At 42.2% G+C, this 24,842-nt stretch overlaps 1 protein-coding gene across 1 annotated transcript in view; it reads left to right on the top strand.

The window, feature by feature from the left end:
- Nucleotides 1-14,984, top strand: part of Lpar3 (lysophosphatidic acid receptor 3) — a 71,741-nt gene extending 56,757 nt beyond the window's left edge. Inside the window, exon 3 of the mRNA XM_031375762.1 lies at nt 13,621-14,984. Coding sequence (XP_031231622.1) covers nt 13,621-13,949 — 329 coding nt within the window. The 3' untranslated portion in view covers nt 13,950-14,984. The remainder of the gene's footprint in view (nt 1-13,620) is intronic.
- Nucleotides 14,985-24,842: the final 9,858 nt, after the last annotated feature.

The raw sequence follows: 24,842 nt of genomic DNA on the forward strand, positions 1-24,842 counted from the left end.
GATATCCCCCCTGAGCTGCAGATATCCCCCCTGAGCTGCAGATATCCCCTGTGAGTTGCAGATATCCCTCTGAGCTGCAGATATCCCCCCTGAGCTACAGTCCCAGATATCCTCTTACTTTTTTTTTTTTTTTAATTTTATATTTTAGGCCAAGGACTGTTTGGCAGGTTGCCCAGGCTGGCCTTAATTTGTGATCCTCCTGCCTCAAACTCCCAAATAGTGAGGACTATGGGCCTGTGCCACAAAGACTGCCCCGCACTGGGCACATCCCGTGTTTAACCTTGTGATTTATGTTACAACAAATGCAAAGAAGTGAGGATGTCTTATAACAGCAGACAGCATGCTCTATGTAATTGATCTGTATTGATCCTATGTCAAGGGTTGCAGTGTGACTTTACCACTCGGTGACTCATGCCCTGGCTTTGCATTTTCCCATTCTGTGAACTAATCATAGACACAATGAAGAGGCAGCTGTGACCTTCTGGCACCTCAGCCTGTGGGATCCATCTGACTTAGTTTGTTACAGTAGAAATCTAGTGTATGACGATGATGTACCTATCCCCAGAATTGAAACAGAAATGGTTTTAGTGGAGGTATATGATTTAAAACAAAGATGTGCTTGTGGCAAAAATGAACACACCATTGAAAAATACAGAGGGAAGGAGTTAAGACTATTGGATTGTGCCAACGATAGGTTATACTGTCTGCTAGGAAATTTACATAGCTGCTTGGAGAGCATCTCTAAGTACACAAATACATAATCATGAATGCATAATTGATGAATCTGCTCATTTAATGAATTAATCAATTCATTTAAGCATAATGTGTTCATATCATGCATAATGTTTTATGGTCTATTTTTATTTAAGTAATAAATTATAACCATATGTCATATTCATATTAATATTCTTGACAGCTTGTGCCACTGTTTGGATAAATCATAATTTATTCAGTCAACCTTCTCTGATGTGGTACGTTTTTTAAATTTAGTTTATTTTTTAGAATATTATTAACTTATCCTTTGAGAATTTCATACATGCAATATAGCTTGATCATGTTCAGTCCAAATGCAGTCTCCCACTATGACCTATTTTTAACCATTGATTTGGGCTGGAGGACTTGTTAGTTGAATTATATAAAGTTCATTGATTTCCAAGGGTTTTTTAACACTAAAAGGAATACAAAGAGTGTTTAAAGTCATCCAACAAAAACCTCAGCCAGGAAAAGAAAGAATCTGAGAAACTTAGAGTGTTCACAGAATGATTCTGGCATCAGGAGTAACTAATTTTCTAGGTGAAATTAAAAAACATCTTATTAGAAACGGCAAATCTTAGCTTGGTAAAATGAGTTAGTCGATGCTCATCAGGGTATCTATGAAGTCACACCTATTGATTAAGCTATAGCCATTGGAAAGTACTAAATCCTGTAATTTAAGACACACACACACTCACACACAATGTTCATTAAACTCTGGAGGAGTAATGTGACCTACTAGTGCAATGCCCTCCTATTGTACAACTCCAGAGGCCACCACTAATAATATGTTCCTGTGAGTGACAGTTCCTTGGGCAGTGTGATGCACATAAGTGTATGCACGAAGCCCTGTATACACTCATCATTTGGGCATCATGTTAAGCAAGGTTACTCTTTGAAGGTGTGTACTGTATTATTTCAGAAAATGCCATGGAGGGCAAGCCAGTAAGAAGTGTTCTTCCATGGTCTCTGCTTCAGTTCCTGTCTCCCGGGTTCCTCCTTGAGTTCCCACCCTGACTTCCCTTTAGGAGGATTCTAGGCTGTAAATGAAATAAACCCTTTCCTGCCCACGTTGCTTTTGGTCGTGGGCTTTCTCTTAGTCACAGAAAACTAACTGGGACAACACCCTTGCAGCGTGTCGTGGACAATCTTCTGTGCTACCTGTGTAATCCCCTGCTTACTTGGCTTCACCCCAAAGGTTATGCAGGGTTCAGAACTTAACTAGTGTCCAGCGTCAGTTAAGTGAATATTGAATGAACACCTGGTAGCATTCTGATGCCTGCCATGATGCCGGTCTTGACTGGATTTATGTGATAATCATCTTAAACTATACCCAAGACTACCTTCATCTGAAACTATGAAGAATAGCCATTTTGACCTTTCCCTTAATTAGTTAGAATAGGGCTGAAGGATACAGAAGGTAAAATTCACAGTTATTGAATATAAAAGCCAGAAGGAGCCTTTTGTTCAGCCCCATCAATGTACAGGTGAAGAGATAACAGAGAAATAGAGTCATAAATTAAAAACCATAGCAGACAGGATCTGGGCTCGACTCAAGGTCTGGGATTTATTTACTCTTAAAATAACAAGTATTTTTACACCATTTCTTTGGCTGGGAGGCCCTAAGGTACTCCCAGGCTGAGTAAGATATCAAAGGGAGCTCTTCTTGCTGTCAATCCAGTAGGGTTTCCAGGTATGGGCAGGAGCAGAGCAGAGTGTGAGGAATTGTAACTTGAATGTGCATGCTCATTTACAGTTTAACCATCTCCTCTAAAGTCATGTTGAAACCCAGTCACCATGCTAGCTGTGTGATGAGGTCAGCCATTTAAGAAGAGACTGGGCCATGGGCAAGGAGTGAATGTCATGCTCCCAGGAATGGATTGTGTTGACAGTAGATTTGTGACAAGGTCACACACTCTCTTGCCCTGGTTTCATGCATGCTTGCTCACTCCTGCCGTATGATGACGTAGTGTGAAGCTATCACCGAATGCAGGCACCATGCTGAATTTTCCCAGCATGTAAACCATGTGGCATTCTGTTATACCGGCAAAAGGTGGTTGGAAATAACATGTGTGTACATGTTCTATAGTGTGCACACATGAACACACTATAGAAGCCAAAGCACACTGAGGTCAGCTTGTAAATTATCTAAGAAGTACAGCAGGAGAGGAGTAGCTTTTTCCAGGCAGTCAGAATCAACATTTTGGAAGTGCTTTCTGTGTTGGACACTCTCCATATGTCATCATACTAAATTCTCACAAAACTCCTGTGGTACCTTATCATCTGCTTATTCTATTGCCTATATTCTATAGTCTGGGGAAAGAGCTAGTTTGCCCTTGGTCATAGACAGGATTTCAACGCAGGAGCCTGCCAATGTCAAGCTTCTTCTCTCTCTATGATGAGAATGGTGAGGGCATTTCTCTCGAGGGAAAAGTTTACTGGATTGTTAGACTGTTAGAAGCACAGTGCATATGTCTGGGCTCCGAGGCAAGCAGCAGCATCAGCGATCAGCCACGGGGACGAGGGTGTGAGGTGGGAAGTGGTCCCTCTGTGATGCGGTGCCTAGTTCCCCAGTTTCCGGTCTCTGCAAGGGAGTGCAGTTTTATACTCTCCCCCAGAAACAACTGCTTCCTCTTTCATTCCTCTGAGCTCTCAGGGCTTCCTACCTGGGCCAACTTCCCATGTTATTTGAAAACGTGAACCCTTTATTGATACTTTAATGCCTACCCCAAGACCCCATTCTGTGCTAAGAGCAATCGGTGTCATAAAATATTTCATGCCCACAGTTGAAAAGAGAACATTCTGGGTAAGGGGCCAAAGATGGCTTTTTGTTCCAAAAGAGGGACTCCTGTGGGAAGCCCTTTGTAAATCGTTGGGTTAGCGAATCAGTGTCTGTCAGTGTTTATATTATACCAAACAGCTCCCTTCTCTGCTCATGCTCCAGATGACCTCCCTCGGATGGTGGGAGGCCCTTGAGAGAACTGAGATTCTGAGGTATTGGGAGTCCACACACAAGCTGTTTAAAGTGGAATCTAGAGGTAGAGACCGTGTTTGCTAACAAAGTTTATGATTTCCAGCTCTTGCCCTAAGTTAAAGACTAGAATTAGGCGCCGGCTGTGGCTCCAGCTGCCGAGCCTCTGTTCCAGGCTGTGTTTTTTAAGTGCTCGGCACGAAGAGATCCAACTTTCTGAAGCTGGCCACAAATTTAAAACAAGTGTCTAAAAACTGTTTGTTAGAATCAGGAGTCTTGACGGTGGAAACTACCATGTCAAATGAGTCTGTGGGCAGCGCCCCCGCTCAGCACCTGCTTGAAGCACAGCAGATTGGCGCTAGTGTATACACCACTCCTTTCAGACACGGGGAAATCTTTGTGTCTTGGTTATCTGACTTTTAAGACTTTTAAAACAACATCAGTAAATGAATTTGAATTCGAAGACAAATGACGTCTAGAAGCATCATTTCTAAATCACGGACCAAATTCTTTAATATTGTAAGAACACTTTCCCCTAAATATTCTGTTAATGTGTGCCATATACATACACAACACAAAATACCTATTTACTTTGCATTTTTGCTTCGATTTAATTTTTATCTTGTAAATACGAAGACTCCTTCGCCAGAATGCGGGTCGCCACCTGATTTTTATGTGGGGCTGTAATTTTCTATTTTAGTGAGTCAGACAGCCCTGTGGCTTCCTAGCATAGTATTATTGCTTTTCACTCTGTGGGTTTTTTTCCCCCTTTGGGCTAAAAACAAAGAATGACAGAGTGAACAGATTTAAAATATATCCTCCCGTTTGATGAAATTAGTAGTCCGTGTGCCAGAGTGAGACCAGGCTGCGTGGCTGTTTTTGTCATTATGAGCGTTTTGTGAGCTACTCTCTTGTCAAAGTTTTTTTTGTTGTTGTTTTGTAATTGCACTTGTAAAATTTTAAACAGATGAAAGTATGGACACATGTCTAAGAGGCAGGGAAGAGAAACCTATGAGTCCTGGAGATTAGGTTTTGTGCAACTGGAGACTCTAATCACATGCACACATTGTTCGTTTGCCTATCTGTTGTGGTGAACACCATCAGGGGGCACAGCTTGGGAACGGAGTGATTTATTCCATCCTACATGCTGAAGCCTATCATCAAGGGACATAGGCAGGAACCTGGGGCAGACACTGAAGCAAAGACTAGGGATACTAATGGCTGTCTTGCCCTCCGTAGCTTGCTCAGCTACCTTCTTACACAATCGAGGACCTCCTGCCCAAAGTTGACACTGCCCTTCTACATCAATTGGCAATTTTAAAAATGCCTTCCAGACCTAGCCACAGGCCTTCCTCACCTGGCAGTTCTTCACGAAGTTCCCTCTTCCTAGACAACTCAACAATCCTGTCAAGTTGACAATTGAAGCCAAGTTGACAGTCACCCACCCCCTAGGAATGCTGCACCATCTTAAATTAATGACTGAGGGCAGTTTGCCTGCCTGGAGAATTGCTGTCCCTTGATGTGACCTCTAATGTGCATGTGATGTGCCTTTAATTGGATGCTTTCGATAACCTTAAACTGAAATCATCAAATTCCCATCTCGGGGCTTGGTGTGAACACTCTACTGTGTGATTAAGAACTAACTTTGATAGCTCATCGTTTTTTATTTTTAAACTCAAGCACTCAAGCTAGTTTATTTGATTATGAGGAGAAAGTTCATTCGTGGTCTGACTAGATTATTAGTGAGTCTCAAAATGGGTACCAAAAGAACATAAAACAGTCGTTAAGAAACAACTGTGTGTAATTAGGACAACTGACAATTGTCACTTGGCAATGAAGGCAATTTGGCTTCTCCTTCAAATGTCATCATGAGGACAGTCACTTCTAGTGTCCGCTGTGGAAGGCGCTTACTTAGTAGATAGTTATTGACAGAACAGCATATGGCTTCAGTTGCAGCCTAGAGCTGATGGCTCCCAAGTCAACATTTGTATGCATCACTCTCAGAGTTGCAACCGTGTTTCCAGCTGCTCTCTACATGTAAAAAGCCACACACACTCTTAAGTGCCTATAACAGAACAACTGCTTTCTCTACCCCACCTCCAGACAGAACTCTCCTCAGGTTCCTCTGCTTGGCAATCCCAGACACACGCTTCCTAGCTACTCTCGATTCTTACTCTACCGTCACTGCCTAGACCCAAGAAAGCAACATGCCTTCAAGTTCTGTCTCTCCCTCTTGCCCTCAAACACATCTCCTGCCACCTATCCAAACCTTTTCAGGTCCTGGTCAGTTTTTCATCTGGACTTCTGCCAGTCTTCAGAGGCCTTGTCAAGGCTCATGGCTCTCATGGCTTACCATGCGAAAGCACTCCCCGGGGGAACTGCTTAAGCTGGGAGATACCTAGCTCTCATCTCGTTTTCATTTGGTAGCAGCTGACATGGTAAGTGGATTCCCCTCAGGAGGCAACCCTGATGCAGCTGGGAGCAGACTCACAGTCTCACTTCTTCCTGTCTATCTGAGAAAGTGGATAAAGCTAAGTTATGGGATAGAAGACTTATAAGAGCTGCTAGTATCAAAAGGCTACCATGGATGGCACTAGTTTTCAGAGTGTGTTCAGTGGGCCCACCAAGGGTGGAAGTGTGTGTAGGTGAGTTGGGGTTTTCTTGTCACCATAACCAGCGGCCAGACAGAAGCAACCTAACAGGGCCTTTAGAGAGGATTCTAGTCCATCACATTAAGGAACATAGAACTTTAGATATTGCTTAGTGGGTGTTGGTGAGAAGATGGGGGAGATAAGAAACATGGTGGGCTATGAAGGAGGCAGGCATAGCCTCCAAACAGCCATCTCCCCTCCAATGAGGCCTCACCTTCCAAAGATTCCACAGCTGGCAAAACAGTGCCACCAGCTGGGCGAACAAGCATTCAAAAGCCCGACACCTTGGGGAACAGATTCAAACCAGAACTGTATGTGATGGGGATGAGAGGCCTGTGGGATACAAAGGAGAGCAAATTTGCTGTGCGTGGCTTAACCAACACTCCATCCATCTCCCATGCTTTCTTTAGTCAGGGGAAAAAAAACTGATTAAAAATTCCGATGAGAAACTTCCTTTGGGAAGAGTATTCTTCCACTTTTAAGAAGTGATTTAAAAACCACTAATATACAGAAGTAGATTTTTGAGTTTAATTTTAAATTGGGATCCACAATAAGATACGCCATAGCTTCTAAATCCCAGCACAGCACACGCACACGCACACTCACACGCATACGCATACGCACACTCACACGCACATGCACATGTGTGTGTGTGACTGAAGCACGTTTTGAGAAACAAATATACCTTGACTACATTTTACACCCGCTGATGCTTTCTGCTCGGTTCGCTTTTCTTCTCAGTGCCGGCTGTGAACTACTAAATTGATCTCACCATCCATTGAGCTGCTATGGAGGCAGAGAAACCTTTGACCCAGTCTTCCTTATTGGCGTTCCATGCAAAGAAGTGTTTTCTTGATCCTCCCAAGAAGGGCACATAATCCATGCCACTTCAGATGCTCGGGAGAGAAGTTAATTCATCATCTAGAATGGATGTCTGAGGACATTCTAGTTCCTTTCTGGGTAAAGTTGTTGAAGAAGGCACCTAGAGTCTGAGCTACATAACCCACACCCCTGAGTATTACACAGGAGCTTGTCTAGATTTCCGTTCTCAGACTCCCTCTGACTTCCTCACTGGCTTACCTGGTTTAAAACCATCCCCAGGTGATTGGGATTCCCCAGGTGTCTCGAGCTCTTTCTGACCCCTCTGCACAGTCATTCTTGACCTCCAGTACTCAGCTCAACAGACGGTTTCTTCCTCTGAGCTCTTCTCCAAGAGCTGCTGGAGTCGTAGGGCCTGGTTTCCATTCCTGCCAAGTCCTGAGAGGCAAGAGAGTGCACTGTCAGCAATGGCAGGCCATGGCAGCTTAGCTAGCGTAGTGCCGGGCCATGTGACTCTTCGCAGCCTCCAGTCAGGTTCATCTGACTTATCTCCTTTGCTGCTGAATGTGGAGCTTCATGCTAAGGGTAACAAAGATGTCTAGGGTAAAGCTTGCTCACTTAGGGGGCTTATGAAAGGCCTGGAGATAAGGGCTGTGCACTAAAAGTCACTTTAAATAATGCACAATACTAAGAGCCTGTGGAGGGGAATAGGGCCTTCCATCCAGGGCTCTTGAGCTCAAGCTCAAATGCTCTAAATATCAAAGTTCATCACCTAGGAGAGTAAGATAGCAATTCTGTATGTCTGGGCTTTAGATGGGAAGCATTTAAAGCTGTAAGCACTCCGCCTGGCCGAGAGCTCTGGGGAAAGTGGTAATAGGGACTGAAGCAGGTAATGTGCCCAGAGGCATGCGGATGCTGCAGTAGAAGGTACTCGAGGAAATGAAAGATTGATCACTGTGGGTGATGGATGGGAGCTAGACCTCAGATTAGGGGGTGGGATGGCAAAGCAAAACAAAGAGCAGATGGCTCCCAGAGGAGGCCTGTGTGTGTCTTGCCTGCAGACTCACTTGAGACTAGAGTTTGTACACTGATTTATATATGTGAACATGGGCATTTTTTTCCAAATCTGTGGGAAAGAGATATGTTTTTCTCATTTTAAAAGATCCTGACTCTTTCCCCTTTTAAAAATGGAGTCAGTGATTTTGTCATCTGGATCAGATTGCTTGAATCATTTTGAGTCAGTTTAGAGATAGTTTACAAAATGGGCTGTACCTTATACCCACCCAGGGAATCTATGAGTTCTACACACTTCCACAGGTGCTGATATTAGGTCCACTGGGGGCATCAGAAGGTGAATTATTAAAATTTTCTCTTACTGGGATGGAAAGATTGCTCAGTGGGTAATGTATTTGCTTGGAATGCATAAGAACCTGAGATTGATCATCAGACCATGTGAAAAAGAACGTGAATGTACTGGTATATGAATGTATTCTCAGTGGCGGGTAGATAGTGATACATTAACTTAATATCGGTGATGCTTAGGTGACAGGGCACATCCCTGGCACGTGCTGGCTAGCAGGACTAACCCATTGACGAGTGTCAGACTCATGGGAGATTATCTCAAAAATACAAGGTGGACAACATGTAAACATAGCATCCAGGTTTGTTTCTAAGTGCACACATGTGAATGTGCACTCCCACACACATACACATGTGCACACACATGTGCACATGCACATGAATTCCCTTGTAATTCAGATGGCTAGATAACATGGGGAACTAACAATTTACCTTGATCAGTTTTTAGGGGAGGAACTGCATATGTTCTGGAAACAAGTCAAATTTGTCTGAATTTTATAATGAGTTGAATCTAATGGTTACATAGAATTTGGCAATTTCCTAAATGAAAAAATTTCAGAAGAAATTTAGCATATCTTTAACATTAAAATCTCCCTGTATGCATCTTACAATGATGTAGACAAAAGACATATATGGTCCAGAGAAACTCGACCTGCACATACAAGCTTCCCTTAAATCCCTCCATTTACTTGAATCCTTACATACAAATCTTAGCTCTCTGTCCACCTCCACCTGCTCCATATGACCTCCTAGAACAGCCAGGACAAGTGCATGCTAATCTCTTCTGTGTGATCAACATGCAGGGTTTAGAAGACAGTTGACCCATCAGGTCTTCTCCTAATCCTCTCCAAGAAAAGCATTTCTAATTTCTTCCACTCATTCCTAAATAGGCAGCAGTGGACCGATGCCTATTGGTTAATGCTGATTCTATTGTTAGGTGGAAACTTGATCTTATCGTGGCTTCTTTGAACCCTGGTAGTTCCTAGCAATAATTGTCTATACATTGAGACAGAAAACACACATACACATGAACACAGATATACACACACACACAGAGGGAAGGAGAGAGAGAGAGAGAGAGAGAGAGAGAGAGAGAGAGAGAGAGAGAGAGAGAGAGCATTCCTTTAAGATTTTTTCTAGAATTTATAAAAGATTGATAGGGGACTGACTGAGCTGGACCTCCCAGGATAGCTTTCCTTTCCCAACCCCCACTCACTTTAGACACGGTTGCATGTGCCCCAGTTTGCCCTTAAGACACTTTTAACTAACTATGAGCTTACACTTTGGTCCTCCTGCCTCCACTTCTCCAAGTGCACTGCCACTTGGTTTATTTGGTGGGAGCAGTGGGTGGGACCAGTGGCTTCATGCACACTAGGTAAGCAGCTCTGCCAGCCATATCCCAGCCCCTTTCCTCCCATACACATCCGCTATTCCCACATTCTTTAAGAATTTTCTACTGTTACAGATTCCCAGGGCCCAAACTGTTCCTGACATGTCATTTAAAATATTTTGAGAGAGTGGCATCATACCTTTTGGATGACACATGGTAAGACTCTCTAGGAAATGAACTGTTAGATCACACACAACAGTACCTGCTCTGTGTGGAGCACATGGATGAGAACCTGGCCTTCAGGGTGTGGGGATCTTATGTTATCCCAGTTAGTGTGTAGGATGTGGGCTTCAGCATGGTATCCCTCTTCTGTAGGTAATCAGCGCCCTCCAGACCCCCACCCCTGCCAAGCTTACGCTGTTCTTTCAGAGGAGAGTTGTCTTTCATTGTTCATTGGGAACAATACCAACAGAAGATCAACACGATTATTTCTCTTTTACCCTATGACTAGCTTTACCTCTTCTCTTCGTCCATCTGGTCTACCTTCACCTTCTATTTTCTCCTCTCCCTTTCCTTTCTTCTTTTTTAATTTATTTATTTTATGTATGTGAGTACACTGTCACTGTCTTCAGACACACCAGAAGAGGGCACTGGATCCCGTTACAGATGATTGTGAGCCACCATGTGTTGTTGGGATTTGAACTCAGCACCTTTGGAAGAGCAGTCAGTGCTCTCAACCACTGAGCCATCTCTCCTGCCCTCCTCTCTCTTTCCTACCAGACAATCTCCCTGTTGCACATCAGGAACTGACTTGGATGCAGCTCCACAGTCAGATATGACATAACGGAACCTGAGGATCCAGGAGCAGCACTTCTCTTCCTGGGAAACACATTCTGACCCACTGCCAGGTGACTAGCCTAGCACGGAGACAGGTGCAAGGCTCCCTGGTTTAAAATCCTGGCCTTGCCAGTTCCAGCTAGGCGTGTCTTTCAGCATGTCACCTGGCAGAAGGCCTTGGGGTTAAAATGAAAATTGGATTAGTGCCTATCTCAGCGAAATATACTGAAAAATTAAATGGTTAATTCGTATTAAAAATAATAAAACAGTACTGACATGTAATTGGTGGTCAATAAAAAGTGCCACATTACTACTAAATAAACTATTTGAAAAAAGAAAAAGTGAAATGTGTGTGTGTGTGTGTGTGTAAATTAGCATGTTATGACAAATAAGGCATCAACTTAAAGGTTTATTTGTAGTATTATGTCACCTGATGACTAATATAAACCAATGTGCTGAATGGGGAATAGAGCTTTCAAAATTTAAACAAACACACCGACACACAACACACAAACACACATATACACACGCTCACTCACACACACTTGCACACAAGCACACACATACATACACTCACACACACACACACACACACACACTCACACACACACACACTCACACACACACACACACACACACACACACACACACACTCACATGCCCTACTGAAACCTCCTTCTTTCTTCCTGATGTCTTTTCTCTCTCCTTAAGCTCCATTGTCTCCTCTCGTTGGCTTGGATGCCCCATGTTTATGAAATGCTGCTGTGTAAGATCTAAATCAGATGCTAGTTTTTCTTTCTTCCCATTATTTTTCTTTCTTTCCATTCCTTTTCCTTTCTCCCCAAGGACACTGGAATATTCCCACTGGATTTTTTTTTTTCAGTTAGGCATTCAAACTAATGCTTTTCAAAGACCCACTAAGCCCACAATAAGAAGTATGCTTTGGAGTGTGGAGAGATGGCTCAGTGGTTAAGAGGGCATGCTGCTCTTCCAAGCACCTGAGTTCAGTTCCCAGCACTGACCACAGGCAGCTTATAACCATCTGTGACTCCAGCTCCAGGTCTGATGCCTCTGGATGCCTCCATTGACACCCACATTCCTGTACACATACCTACACAAACACACTTCATTAAAAATAATAAAAATAAGTCTTTTAAAAGATAGGGATCTGCTGTTCCATTGCTAATGTACTCACATGTAATATATAAAGTTAAATAAAAATTGAATAATTCGGTCTATGTAGTAGTCTGAGTCATTCCATCCTATTTTACCCTCTTAAAAAAAATGGTCCAAGCTGAATAACTAATTGCACACCCACCAAAGGAGTTGTGCCATAAAGTCTCTCATGTACAGTGGAGGAAGCCCTGTCCCTACAATGTGTCTTGGGTCTCCGTGAGTTGTACAATTAGTGCACCAGGATCCCATACTCTCTCTGAAATTCACATCCAGTTCTTTACCCACATGTTAGTCATACCAGAAAAACAAACAAACAAGCAACTGTAATGGGGAAAATAGTAGGCTTTGGTGATATGTAATTATAAATTAGAAAACTAACCTCTGTTGTTATCTCTTACATGTCCAACTTTGGTCCAAGCAAAGCCCCAGCTCAGAAGCTCAAACACAGTATTTCAGACCGTTTCTCATCATCTCTGATCCTCACATACGACCACATTTATGTGAACAGTAAGAAGAAAACTGCCCAGAGGGAGTTCTAACCGATGAGAGTAACTGGTTGTTGATATGGTTTCATAGACGTGGTGCATTCTGTTTTCCATGCTAACTGGTAGCTCCCAGACACTGTCTGGCAGAGCCCCAAGCATATCGAAAGCTTGAGATGAATGTTTATTTAACTTGTAAGCAGTGGCTCATAAGACCATTGAAAAAGAACCACATCATGTTAAGTGGATGGGTCCCATCATGGTGAAAAATATCATCTGTGGAGGAAGAGCATACATCCAGAATTAGGTGACTCCCAAAACCTATTTATCGTGGGCAAAGTACATGCCTTCTCTGCTGCCAATCTCATAGCATGATCCTATGAGTTAATCAAGAAAGGCATCTCTCCCACCAGGTCATAGTCACATATAAAAGGTAGCTGCTGACCGGTGCCCCAGGCTATGTTAACTAGGCAGCATATCACTGAGCCTGTTTAAACACCACTGAGAGGTAAGATCAGTGCGATCCAGTTACTGGTGGATGGTATTCGTGTTCCACCACGCTCTACAAAGCACATTTCTGTCTGTCATACCACGAGAGAATTGTTTCTTACAAAACCAATGGCGATCTCAGCAAGTGATTAGGTAAACAGTCCGTGAACATGTCACAGAGAACAGTGTGTGTTTGTGATGGATGGAACTTTTGACTTAATTCAAGTCTAAAGATAATGCTGTAGGGGCCTGGCTGCCTGCCCCTGACAATGGCCATTGTACAGTGCCATTTGGTGGCGGGGGGGGGGGGGGGGGGGGCTGTGCATTAGTCATTGCTAGAATTTTCAAGGAAGTGTTTAGAAAGTCTGAAGTCGGGAACAGTAGAATGGGTAAGATTAAGAGTTCTGGAGCCCTGCACACAGATTCTAGGAATGGAGCCACAGTTTCCTGTCAAATGTGAGTAACTACAGCAACCTTCTAATGTGGTTCACTGCTGGGGCTCCCGCATGTAGAACACCTTATAATTACTTTATATAGGTTAGCTTTTATCAATAGTGAGGCCTGAGGGAGCAGATGACTATTGAGATAGGACACCATGGATGGCCAGAGTGGGCTCCACCCACTCACCTCTAACCCTCCAAGGAAGAGTGTAAGTTACCCGCGGCAGGTGACAAAACACCGAAGAAGGGGACAGAAACCCCAGTCAGCGTGCGGAGGTCTGAGCACCCCTTACTTCTTCCTCTCTTCCTGCAGGCGCCTTCGTGGTCTGCTGGACCCCAGGTCTGGTGGTGCTGCTGCTGGACGGCCTGAACTGCAAGGAGTGTAACGTGCAGCACGTGAAGCGCTGGTTCCTGCTGCTCGCACTGCTCAACTCCGTCATGAACCCCATCATCTACTCGTATAAGGACGAGGACATGTACAACACCATGCGAAAGATGATCTGCTGTGCCCCGCAGGACAGCAACTCCGAGAGGCGCCCCTCCCGCATCCCCTCCACCATCCACAGCAGGAGCGAGACGGGCAGCCAGTACCTGGAGGACAGCATCAGCCAGGGCCAGGTGTGCAATAAAAACGGCTCCTAAGCCAAGGACGCCTCCGCCCTCTTCCCCTGGGGAAAGAGCTGTTAAGCATCCTCGCCTGTCTCACAAAGCACATGGACCGTGTTGTGTGAGGGCTCCATGGATCACTGCTGGAGCTCTTAAAGTTGCCATTGTCCAGGAGGATAAGATACCGCCTTTAGTAACTGCACAGGAAAGGGAGAGTCGAACAATGGGTTCCTGCTCAGCTCTAGCGCGAGGCATGCGGGGCTCTGCCGTTTTTTTGCCGCCCTTGTCTCTGTGTTTTCAAAGATGGTGTTGAAAATCCTAGGTCAAAAGAAGTAGTAAATAATGGTACCTGGGCCTCCTTGTGTGGCTGCTAGACTATAGTTGTTTCTGAATGCGTTGAAAATGTTCAGAAAGCATTTCAGCAGTGGACTTTGCTTTCGCTAGAGAAGCCATGGTCAGGAGCTAGATGCGCAACGGTAGAGTAAGTGTTGCTATTGACCGGCAGGATGAACCGCTTCCAAATAGCGTCCAGTATGAGCATGATTAGATCCTCAGTCTCGGTTATCCGACGCCACTGAGGGGCTTGCTGGAGCCCATGTGCAGAGGAAATTGCATATAGAGTATTTTAACCAAAGCTGCCAGCATACTCTATCTTACTGGAGGACTGAATTTTAATCTTGTATTTTTTTCTCCTTCAAAGACCTCTGAAAGGCAGATCAGTTAAAAACAAAAATAAGTGTTTCTTACACATAGGCTACTGAGCAGTGTTTTCTATGTAAGATGTTTAGAGTATATTCTGACTTAACGTAAGAATAACTTCAAGGCAGGTACTATAGTATTTATGTAGTTCGCTAACGTTTCCATGCCCCCCCCCCCGCTGTTGTGATGGAACATTTATGTGCACAAACTACTTGTAATAAAAGATTTTAAGCAGTTATGCTTTGAGATATAATGGCCTAAAATATCGAGCCTTGTGATTTGAAGTCTTAGAATTTACATGCTTGATGCAGTAGGTAGGTGTACCCAAAGTTTATGTGAAAGCTACCTATAAAATAAAAAATTTTAAAGGACCTGTTATCCCTTGATGAGGTCCATTATTGCTTTGTATATTATCTAAGCAGAAATGCAGCGTGTGGTAACTGTGACTCACACTTCTATTGTAGAAGAAAAATCAAATTTGCCATGAAGTGCATGCTCGGTGTTTTATGTGAGCATTTCGATTCTACAGCTGGCCAAAGGGTGGAGAATGGAAAATGAATTCCAGTCCCTGAATAGCTACTAAGGGATCTTTAAAGGTTTTATTTTGAGGCAAGAACCATTTTTAGTGCCCTGCATAGGAGTGTCATATTCAGAATGGTGTCTGGAGGGGATCCAAAATGTGGAAACACAGGGTGGAAATATATAGCTTTTGTTTTTATGCTCACACACATCTCAAGAGCTGCACAAGAATAGGGAATTGATGTATATTTGGAAATGATGATTGGAGGGGTTACAGAGTTCACGAAGACCACTCAGAAAATCCAGCCTTTAGTGTAAGAGGGGAGTAAAGGCAAAGGAACAGGGTTCCCCTGGCAGTCCTAAGATCCCTGCAAACCTTCCCTGCGCTCCTTGCATTGCTCTTACTGAACATCTCACCCAGACCTTATCAGGTCCATATTTGAGTCTAAGCACGGGTCAAACAAGACCTCATCTCTTTACATCAGAAGCACTGCCTGTGCAGTTCTGATCAATCCGTGTTGTTGAGAGAAATTAGTCTGGTATCAAAACTGCTATCTTGGAAAGAAAAAAAAAATTTGAAAACAAGCTTTTGAAATTTCTTGGTGAAAAAAAATTTTGCTGCAACTGAGTGGTAGGCAAGGGGTCTGTTTGTGACTTTTAGAAGCCCCAAGTCTGAATATGATGACAGAACTACCCCCTGATTGCATTTGTACAAGTCCCACTAGCTACCAACACTTCTGTATGCCTCCAACTCTGTGAACTCCCTTGTGAAAGCCAGTATCTTGATGCTTTTTAACAAATGCTAAAAGTAAAAATGGGTCAGTGGGTCAGTTCTGATGCCCTGGTTTCCCTGGCGCTCTGAGCACATGCCCACCTTACGTTAAGATGGCCTGGGACCAAGCCCCCAGCGTATGTGACAACTGAGATTGTTCACCTGCAGCCATCGGCCCATGAAGGCCACAACATTCTCTGAGCTCTGTTTCTGGTGAGCTCGGCAAGGTCCTAGTCTTAGGCCTGTTAGCTCTCTAGTCCTCTGATGACTCCAGTGAAGGGCATCGGACTGTGCGGTTCTCCCTTCCTCACGGTGAACCAAGTGTTATGAAGGTAAGCTCTGTGAAGACACCCATGAAAGGTGGCCTAGTGACAGACTCAGGACTCATTAAAATCTGGAATAAAAATAGCCTTAACATTCCCTGCAACACGAAGCATCTCACGGTGTCCCAAAGAAAATTAAAAAAACACACAGAAGATCTGACTTCCGGGGAGCTTACCATAGAATCTCATTCCCTTTGTGGATCACTACACATGGTGTTAAATTGGAAATCCCCAAAGCTCCTTCCAGTTTTGTTTATTGTCTTTCAGGCATAGAAGCTGGTGTTGGGATTGCTAGGCGAGGAGGACTTTTAAAGGGAGGGAAAGTGCGTATAGTGTGATGGATGCTCTCCCAAACACACCACACAATCTGCTCATAATTTAATATTAGTTTCCATGGAGATGTAAGTATTAGTAGGCATGCTATTGCGGTGGATTTATTTTTTCCCTGCCGCTATATTTCATTCGCTTTCTTCACAGCATCTTAGAGTGCACTCTTTCGCAAATTACCAGATGGCAGATTATCGATTACAGTTGTTAGGGGCCTGGATGGTTTATTGCCTGCAGCATCTGGGATGAGGTTTATAGTGCAAACTGTAACACATGTGATGCTGACTTATGTACCATGGTTTCAGCACATAAGTAAAAGTGTGGGTCATACTATGTAACACAGTGACTATGGGTGACAATCAGTGATCAGAGTTGGCCATTCACTAGTTCAGCCTAGTTTTGAATTTTGCCGTTCATGGCAGTTTTTTTTAAAAAGTTGCAATTTTATGCAGTAACACATAATATTTTTTGTATAATCTAATCAGCATAAGACGCACCTGTCCTTTGTTGTTGAGATTAGAGCTCACACATTATACAGTATGGTGTCTTGAGTCAAACAGGGACAGCTGGGTACTGTATCCCATGCTACATCTTCATGCACATTAAGAAAAAAATATCTGCTACTTCCTGAAGTCACTTTTCCACTTTTTATGTGTGTACACATTTGTATGTGTTTGTACATGTTCATGTGTGCGGTAAGTATGCGCATGTTTATCCATGTATGAGAAGACCAGATGTCAAGAGGACTGTGGCCAAGGTGTCACTCATCTGGATGCTGTCAGCTTATTTTTGAGACAGGGTCTGTCCCAAACATATCAATAGCTGATTAGCAATTACAGTACAATAACATTCCCGGCTACAAAATCTGCATACAAACCAAGTATCTTTCAAATTTACTAATAATGAACTTGCTCACATGGAAACTAGGAAAAATATCCTATTCAAGGTATATAATAAAAAAATTAATTTGTTATAGTAAGAAATTTAAAAGACACTACAAAAAAAAAGACCTATGATCCTGGATCAGCAGAATTGATGTATGAACATGACTATATCACCAAAGTAATCTACGGATTTGATACAATGCCCATCAAAATTCAGATGACATTCTTTATGGTCACAGTTGGCATACAGCCATGGACAGTACATCTTGACATCAACCATCCCTCATGTCTCTAGGATCTTGACACAACAATGAATGGCAAAGGTACGTATAAAATCCAGACATTGCAAGTCATTAAAAGTAAGACCTATTGCCCCTGTGACCATGAAAACGGGAACAGATCCATCCGCTTACAGGAAGCAGCAGTATTTGATCCAGCGAGCGGAGTGTGGGGTGTGGTGTTGTTGTTGCTGCTGTTTTGAGGGAGAGGAACACAAAACGTTCTCCATCTGACAGTAAGAAGGGTGCAGTTAATGCAGCTGGGAGCAAAGTGTCATGAGACTATCTCAGCATAAGACAGGAAACTCAAAGCCACACGATTGAATGAGTGGTCACAATAAGTTGCAACTAAATTAAGAGTGGAATTTATTTAAGTCCTCCCCTCCCCCATCTTCTCTATTAGCAAAAAAAATGGTTAATAACTATGTATAACTTCAGATTCCAAAAAGCCAGTGTTTAATAACAATAAGTTATCCTAAATGAAGAAAGAAGGCTTTTACTCTTAGAGCAACCCAGTTTTTGAGAATATTTGCTAAAGAAATTATTCCAAACTGAGAAAGGGCTTTGTAAGCAAAGGTAATTAGTAAAGCATGATTGAATACAACTGGGAACTTCTAAACAGTGTAAATACTCAAATGTATAATGTACCACAATCCAGGCCACAATCATGGCTCTTTCATATACTAGCCAGGTAATGTTGACAAATTACTCTGTGCCTTAGGAAGGATAGTAATTATAGCTCATAGGGTTTTATGGAGCTCAAAAGAATCGTAGCTAAAATATGTAGAAGCGGTCTGGGCACTGGGCATGCATCGTTACCTATGACTGTTGATGGAATTCTACTTAGCAATTTAAAATTACAGGCATGAATAATCTAATATCCAAAAATGTATATTATAAACTTTTCTGACAGACAATATTGTACAAAGAGATGTATCTTAAGAATGAATTTAAGGGCTTGAGTCGGAGCTACTATGAAAATTACTTTTTGCAGAAACAGGACACCAGAAACATCCCGTGTTGGGGGATTAGAATTCAGTTTTAGTTGTGACATTAGTTGTTTTTGCGACAAAACCAGGTGGAGATTCCAACAAAAGAGCCAGCCAGGTAAACAAATCGAGATCGGTGGTTTAAGTCTCAGAGATACTCCTGCATGAGGCACTTTAAAGGCCTGAGCTGAGAATTCACTCAGCTAGTGAGTGAATACAGACGTGATGCTAGGCTGGAACACTGGTCTCCGAGGATTCTCAGTGTCCGAAAGACAGGGAAACAAGAAGTCAATCAAGGAGACAGAAGGCAGGGCCCGGGCTAAAGGAAAAGATCCAGAGATCCACAGAGACCTTGGTGCGAATAACTGTGTCAAACACTCCAAGGCAAGGCTTGAGGTTTCGCAGTTAATTTGGCCTCAGAAGTTATGAGGATGTTGACACGGGAGTTTCAGTGGTGTGGTAGGGATGAGAGCCAGCTTGAAATGGATTCAAAGGAAAACAGGAGGAGAGGTTTGGAAGCAGTGAGGACGGGCTATTTTTGAGGCAATTCTCGTTTTGTTTTGTTTTTCCTGAAATGGGACCACAGAGAGAGGGAGTAAGTAGCAGCTGGCGGGGCATGTGAGGTCAGGAAGGGATTTGATGCTGGAAAGAATGGCTGATAACTCGGGACACTGATGACAATGACGTAAGGAATGGCAAGATTCACGAAAGGTCTGGTCACACAGGGACATCCTACTCAGTAACACGAAGGAAGGCAAGGTTTGCACTCATGGAATGGGGAGACGTAGGGAAGAGAGGGGGTCACGTGTTTCCTCCTATGTTGTGGGTCACATGTTTTGGGCTTTTAGCAGAGAATATGCCAAGTCTGGATGAGTTAGGAGTTGAACAAAGGATAAAAATAATCAGGGCCCAAGCCGTATAATGGATACTCCATGAATGAAAATAGCAAAGATAAGACACAGTATGTTCCTGTCCATCAAGAGACAATGCCTGCTATGAACTTACTGATCCAGGGGAGACCTCGATGGGGAAGGAGGCAGGGCAGGCCAAACTCAGAGCTCTGCTGAAGTCCAGCTCCCGTGTGCATCCTGCTGATCGCCAGCATCCCACCTACAGACCCAGGTGAGGCCACAGAAGACTACATGCAGAGGGAAACCACCATGAAAGGCTTTACAGTCTCTCATCCTCCATACACCAGAAACCCAGCAACACTGAGGCTACAGAGACCAAGATCTCCCACTCGCCCGACCCGGGCAGCACTTGGAATCTACCAGAGCCTGAGAGGCCTGAGAACACCACTCTTCAATTCAGGGAGCTAAGGCAGAAATCCACTCTCTTTGTCTTTTTAAAGTTCTTATTTCCATCTGGGCAGTGGTGGCACATGCCTTTAATCCCAGCACTTAGGAGGCAGAGACAGGTGGATTTCTGAGTTCGTCGCCAGCCTGGTCTACAGAGTGAGTTCTGGGACAGCCAGGGCTACACAGAGAAACAGAGAAACCCCGTCTCGAAAAAAAAAAAAAGTTCTTATTTCCATTAATCAAGTCCCACTCTTGCATATACATCCCATGATGGTTTCGCTTTTGTGTATTGGTCAGTGGACTCGAAGGAATATTATGTATGTTTTCACCCAATTTTCTATAAAACATGCTTCACTAAACTCTGAGTCACCTCAAACTTTCTCTTCTATTCCCTAACTTTTTTCTCTTTCTCTCTTCTTTAATCTCTTCTTACTTCTTTTTTCTTTTTTTTAAGTTTGCATTATAATGAGAAAAATTACATAATTTCAATTTATCTGAATTTGTTAACATTTAAAAACATATTTTAAGTAAATAGAATTAAATCACATTCTTGTTTTCCTTTTGTACCCCAACTCCTCCCAGAGACCCCCCTTCAATACCTACAATATCATTTTTGTCGTATTCTTTAAAATTTATAAAATATTATAACAATAAAAATGATTATAAAAGTTGTTTGATATAAAATAAGAATCAATTTAACAGTCTTATGTAGATGCTTGTCTACAGCAATACTGAAAATACATGTTTTTCTCAATATAAATTTTAAATAACTCCAAACGTATTAACTGTATATTTCAAAATAATACATCACTATTAATATTTTCTTAAATGAGCATAAATATATAAAGTGGTTTTGTTTGTTTGTTTGTTTTATATTTAGTAGAGCTTAAAATCTTGGCTCTTACTGTGGTAACTATATACAAGAGTTACAAACGTCAAGCAAAGCATTCAGTCTTACTCTTTGTTGTTCTCTTACAAACCCCCTCCCAATTTAATTGTCTACATTATTTTTGGGTATATAAATACTTTTAAAATATGTAAGCTGTTATGAAAACCATAGTATAGTGTAAAAAATGAAATAAACAATACTACTAATAGAGAGGCTGGGATAGGAGAATAATCTTCCGTAGCTTTAACAATCTCTAAAGTCTGTGGATCATAATTGTGTTGTATCATATTTTCCCTTCCCAGCTCCTTCATCTTCCAGTGTCTGAGTAAACTCAATCTCTTCTTTAGTTGTTTATCCTCCAAAAACTACAGAAGTCCAAGGGGTCACTGCTACTAACTGGCTACTATGACATTTACCTAACAGTTGTATCGAACAGCTGTTGTTGCTCTCAGTTAATACTGTACTTGGGGAGCAATATAAAACTTACACCAGATGCATGAACATCTGGACGTAGGAATTCTATTCTGAACTATACACTGAAGTCTACCATATTCACGTCCCACACGAACATCTGGACGTAGGAACTCTATTCTGAACTATACACTGAAGTCTACCATATTCACATCCCACACGAATGTTGCAAATACTTCAACTGAAGGAAATAGTTGATAAAAATAAGTAATCCAAGGATATAAATAAGCCCAGATGTATAAGTCCTAATGAAGTAAAATAAGAAACACACACACACACACACACACAAATGAAACTTAAGAGAATTCTTCCAAAAATTAATAACCCTCAGTAAAGACACATTAAATTCCAGACATAGAAGTCAAAATCATGATTCAAGGCATGTTCAAAGACACAACCAGTAGAATAAAATAAGAAAAGTAATAGATTATGTGAAAGAATTCAACAGAGGCAGAACTACTAAAGAAAACCCAATCTGAAGTGCTGGGAATTTAAAAAACAAAACAGACAAACAGAACAAAAACCAAAACCCATTAAGTCAGATGCAAAAACTCTTTGGAAAGTCTCGGCAATGCTATGACTCAAGGAGAGTACAGAATGTCTGAGCTTAAAGACATGCTCGCGGAACCAACCGGTCCGATAAGATAACAAAAGTCACTGGTGTTAATTCAGATCTAGCTGTAGACAACTGACATAGATGAAGGTGAAGAATCTCACTTTAAAGGCATAGGAAACATTTTCAAGAGAATCCTATATAAAATTTCCCAGACTTGGGAAAAGGGACAACAATCTATATTCAAGGAGTATTTAAGCTGGGCAGTGGTAGTATGTGCCTTTAATCCCAGCACTCGGGAGGCAGAGGCAGACAGATTTCTGAGTTCGAGGCCAGCCTGGTCTACAGAGTGAGTTCTAGAACAGCCATGGCCACACAGAGAAACCCTGTCTCGAGAAAAAAAAAAAGTCTTTAGAACAGCAAACAAAAAGACCTCCCCTTATTGTAGTTAATTTATAACCTTCCTCATATTGTAATTAAAATGCTAAATATACTAGATGAAGATAGTATATTGAAAGTGGAAAGAAAGGAAACACCAGGTCACATACAAAGTCAGGCCTATCAGAAACCCGCTGATGTGTCAACTGAAACTTCAAAAACCAGGAGGTTCCTGGAAAGATGTATTTCAAGCTTTAAAAGAAAGTGCTAACGCAGACTACTCTACCCTGAAACTCTTTGTCCTACATGAGAGAAAAATAAAAACCTTTCATGGCAAAAATAGATTAAAGACATGGATGAGCACTATGCTAACTCTACAGAAGACTCTTGCAGTAGTTCAGACTGGAGGGGGAATCTATGCACAAGGAAAGCCACAGGAAAGGAGCGACTCTTAGAATAACAGGTGAGGAAGAAAGAAAGAAGAAAACTTCGAATACTACAAAATCAACAAAATGACAGGATAAACACATGCCTTGCAATAGTAATATTAATAATAGTAACAATGTACAATTAATAATAGTAACAATATTAATGTTCTCAATTCCCCAATGAAAAGGCACAGATAGTAGATTGGATTTTAAAAAATTAGGAGCTAGTTGTTTGCTGCCTCCAAGAAGTGGCCATCACCACAGAAGGAAGACACTGCTTAAAGATAAGAGGAGGGAACATAGTGGAGTTCTGGGAAGATGGACGTGGGAAACAAGCATTGCTGTTCTCAGAGCTGACAAAATAGAGTTCAAAGAAACACTCGTGAGGAAAGATAAAGGTCACTTTATACTGATTAAAGGGACAATTCATCACGAAGACGTTATGACTCTAAACATACCAAAGCACAGGCATACCCAATTACGTAAAACAAGCTCGGCTAGATCCAAAGCAATGTCAATGTCAGAGCCTCAGCACGGTAGTGGGAAGAGAACTCAGCATCCCTCTCACAAACTAACAGGTCTTCTCAACAAAAACCAAAAAGAAAAAAATCTGAATAAAATGACATCATAGACCCCAGGTATCTAAAGAGTATTCCATAAAGACACTGACTGTGAGATTAAATTTTTCCACACAGACTGTGGGACTTCTTTAAAATATACCATAGATTAGGGTATGAAAAAAGTCTTAACAAATACAGGAAAAAAATTCCCTGTGATGTATCTGACCACAGTAGAGTAAGACTGCAAATCAAGAGCAAAAGAAAACTCTAGAGATACACAGACTCATAGAGATTAAACAGCATAGTATTGGGAAACCAAGGGGCCCTTGAAGTAACCAAGAAGGTAGTAAAAATATGATACAATGAAAGCAGTCCTAAGAGGAGAGTTTACAGGTCTAAGTGCCTGCATTAATAAATCAGAAAGCTGTTAGACAGATAACTTAAAGCTCTGGAAAACTGAGAACAAGCCAAACCCCAAACCAGTCGAGAAAAAGAAATCATCAGAGATCAAATTAGTAAAACAGACAACCATAAATACAATCAAAGAAGTGAAGAGTTGGTACTTCTAGAAAATAAACAAGACAGATAAACTCTTAGCTGAAACCAAACATGTATGAAGACAACTTAATGGAAACTCAGTACTTTGTAACGAATTAAAGATACGTTTGAAGAAGTTTAAATGGAAGTGCCCTGCACGGTGCCCCTAGAAGACATGCTTATTAAATAAACATTTCTGTGTAGGCGTAGGGTATCTCCTTACTGAATTATTGATCACAGATGTCCCAGAGCCCCCAAACAATGCCAGCTGTCACTGCTGCTCTTGGTTGCTCTAACTAGAGAGTGAGGCCCTATTGTCAAAGACATGCGATGTAGAACTTGGAGTAACCAACCTGGAACCAGACACAAACTTCCTCCCTGCTGCCTAGCTTTCATAGAACCAGAAAGCACCATACAGGTCACTAAAGGAGAAAAGACAACAATGTAGGCCATACAATGTTGACCTGCCAAGCAAGATGTGCCTACTGGGGCAACAATGGCGGGGATGTTGCAAGGATAACCAACCACTTTCTCCTGGGATTTGAGGCCTGCTTCTCAGGGGAGAATTCATGCCTGGTATACCGGACTTGGTCAAAAGTCCATGGATAAGGAAGACATAGGCCGTAGGGCCCTACTTGTTTCTTGTTAAAAGATTATGTTGTCCAACTATCTTCTAAATATTTATGTTTATAACCATAGATAATACTGCTCTCAATGTTGGTCAGAAAAGCTTATTTTCACATTTAGAAGTGATTAATACAAAGACTCATAACTGGGCAAAAATATTGAAAACCAGAGATTATTAAGTACTTAGCCATAAGTGGGGCACCCATTTCAATCTCCCACCTCAGTAAGGGTCAAGGAACATCATGGAGAGAAAAATCACAATATGAGGAGTGCTGAAAAATACTGTTTCTGGACATGAAATAGCCATTGCTTCCACGAACTCACATGAGCCGTAAATATCTGCACAAGGCTTGGACAATATTAGGTCAGTCAAAACCCTAGTGTAGGTGGAGGATAG

The sequence above is a fragment of the Mastomys coucha genome, unplaced genomic scaffold, assembly GCF_008632895.1.
Source record: "Mastomys coucha isolate ucsf_1 unplaced genomic scaffold, UCSF_Mcou_1 pScaffold16, whole genome shotgun sequence".
Lineage (NCBI taxonomy): Eukaryota > Metazoa > Chordata > Mammalia > Rodentia > Muridae > Mastomys > Mastomys coucha.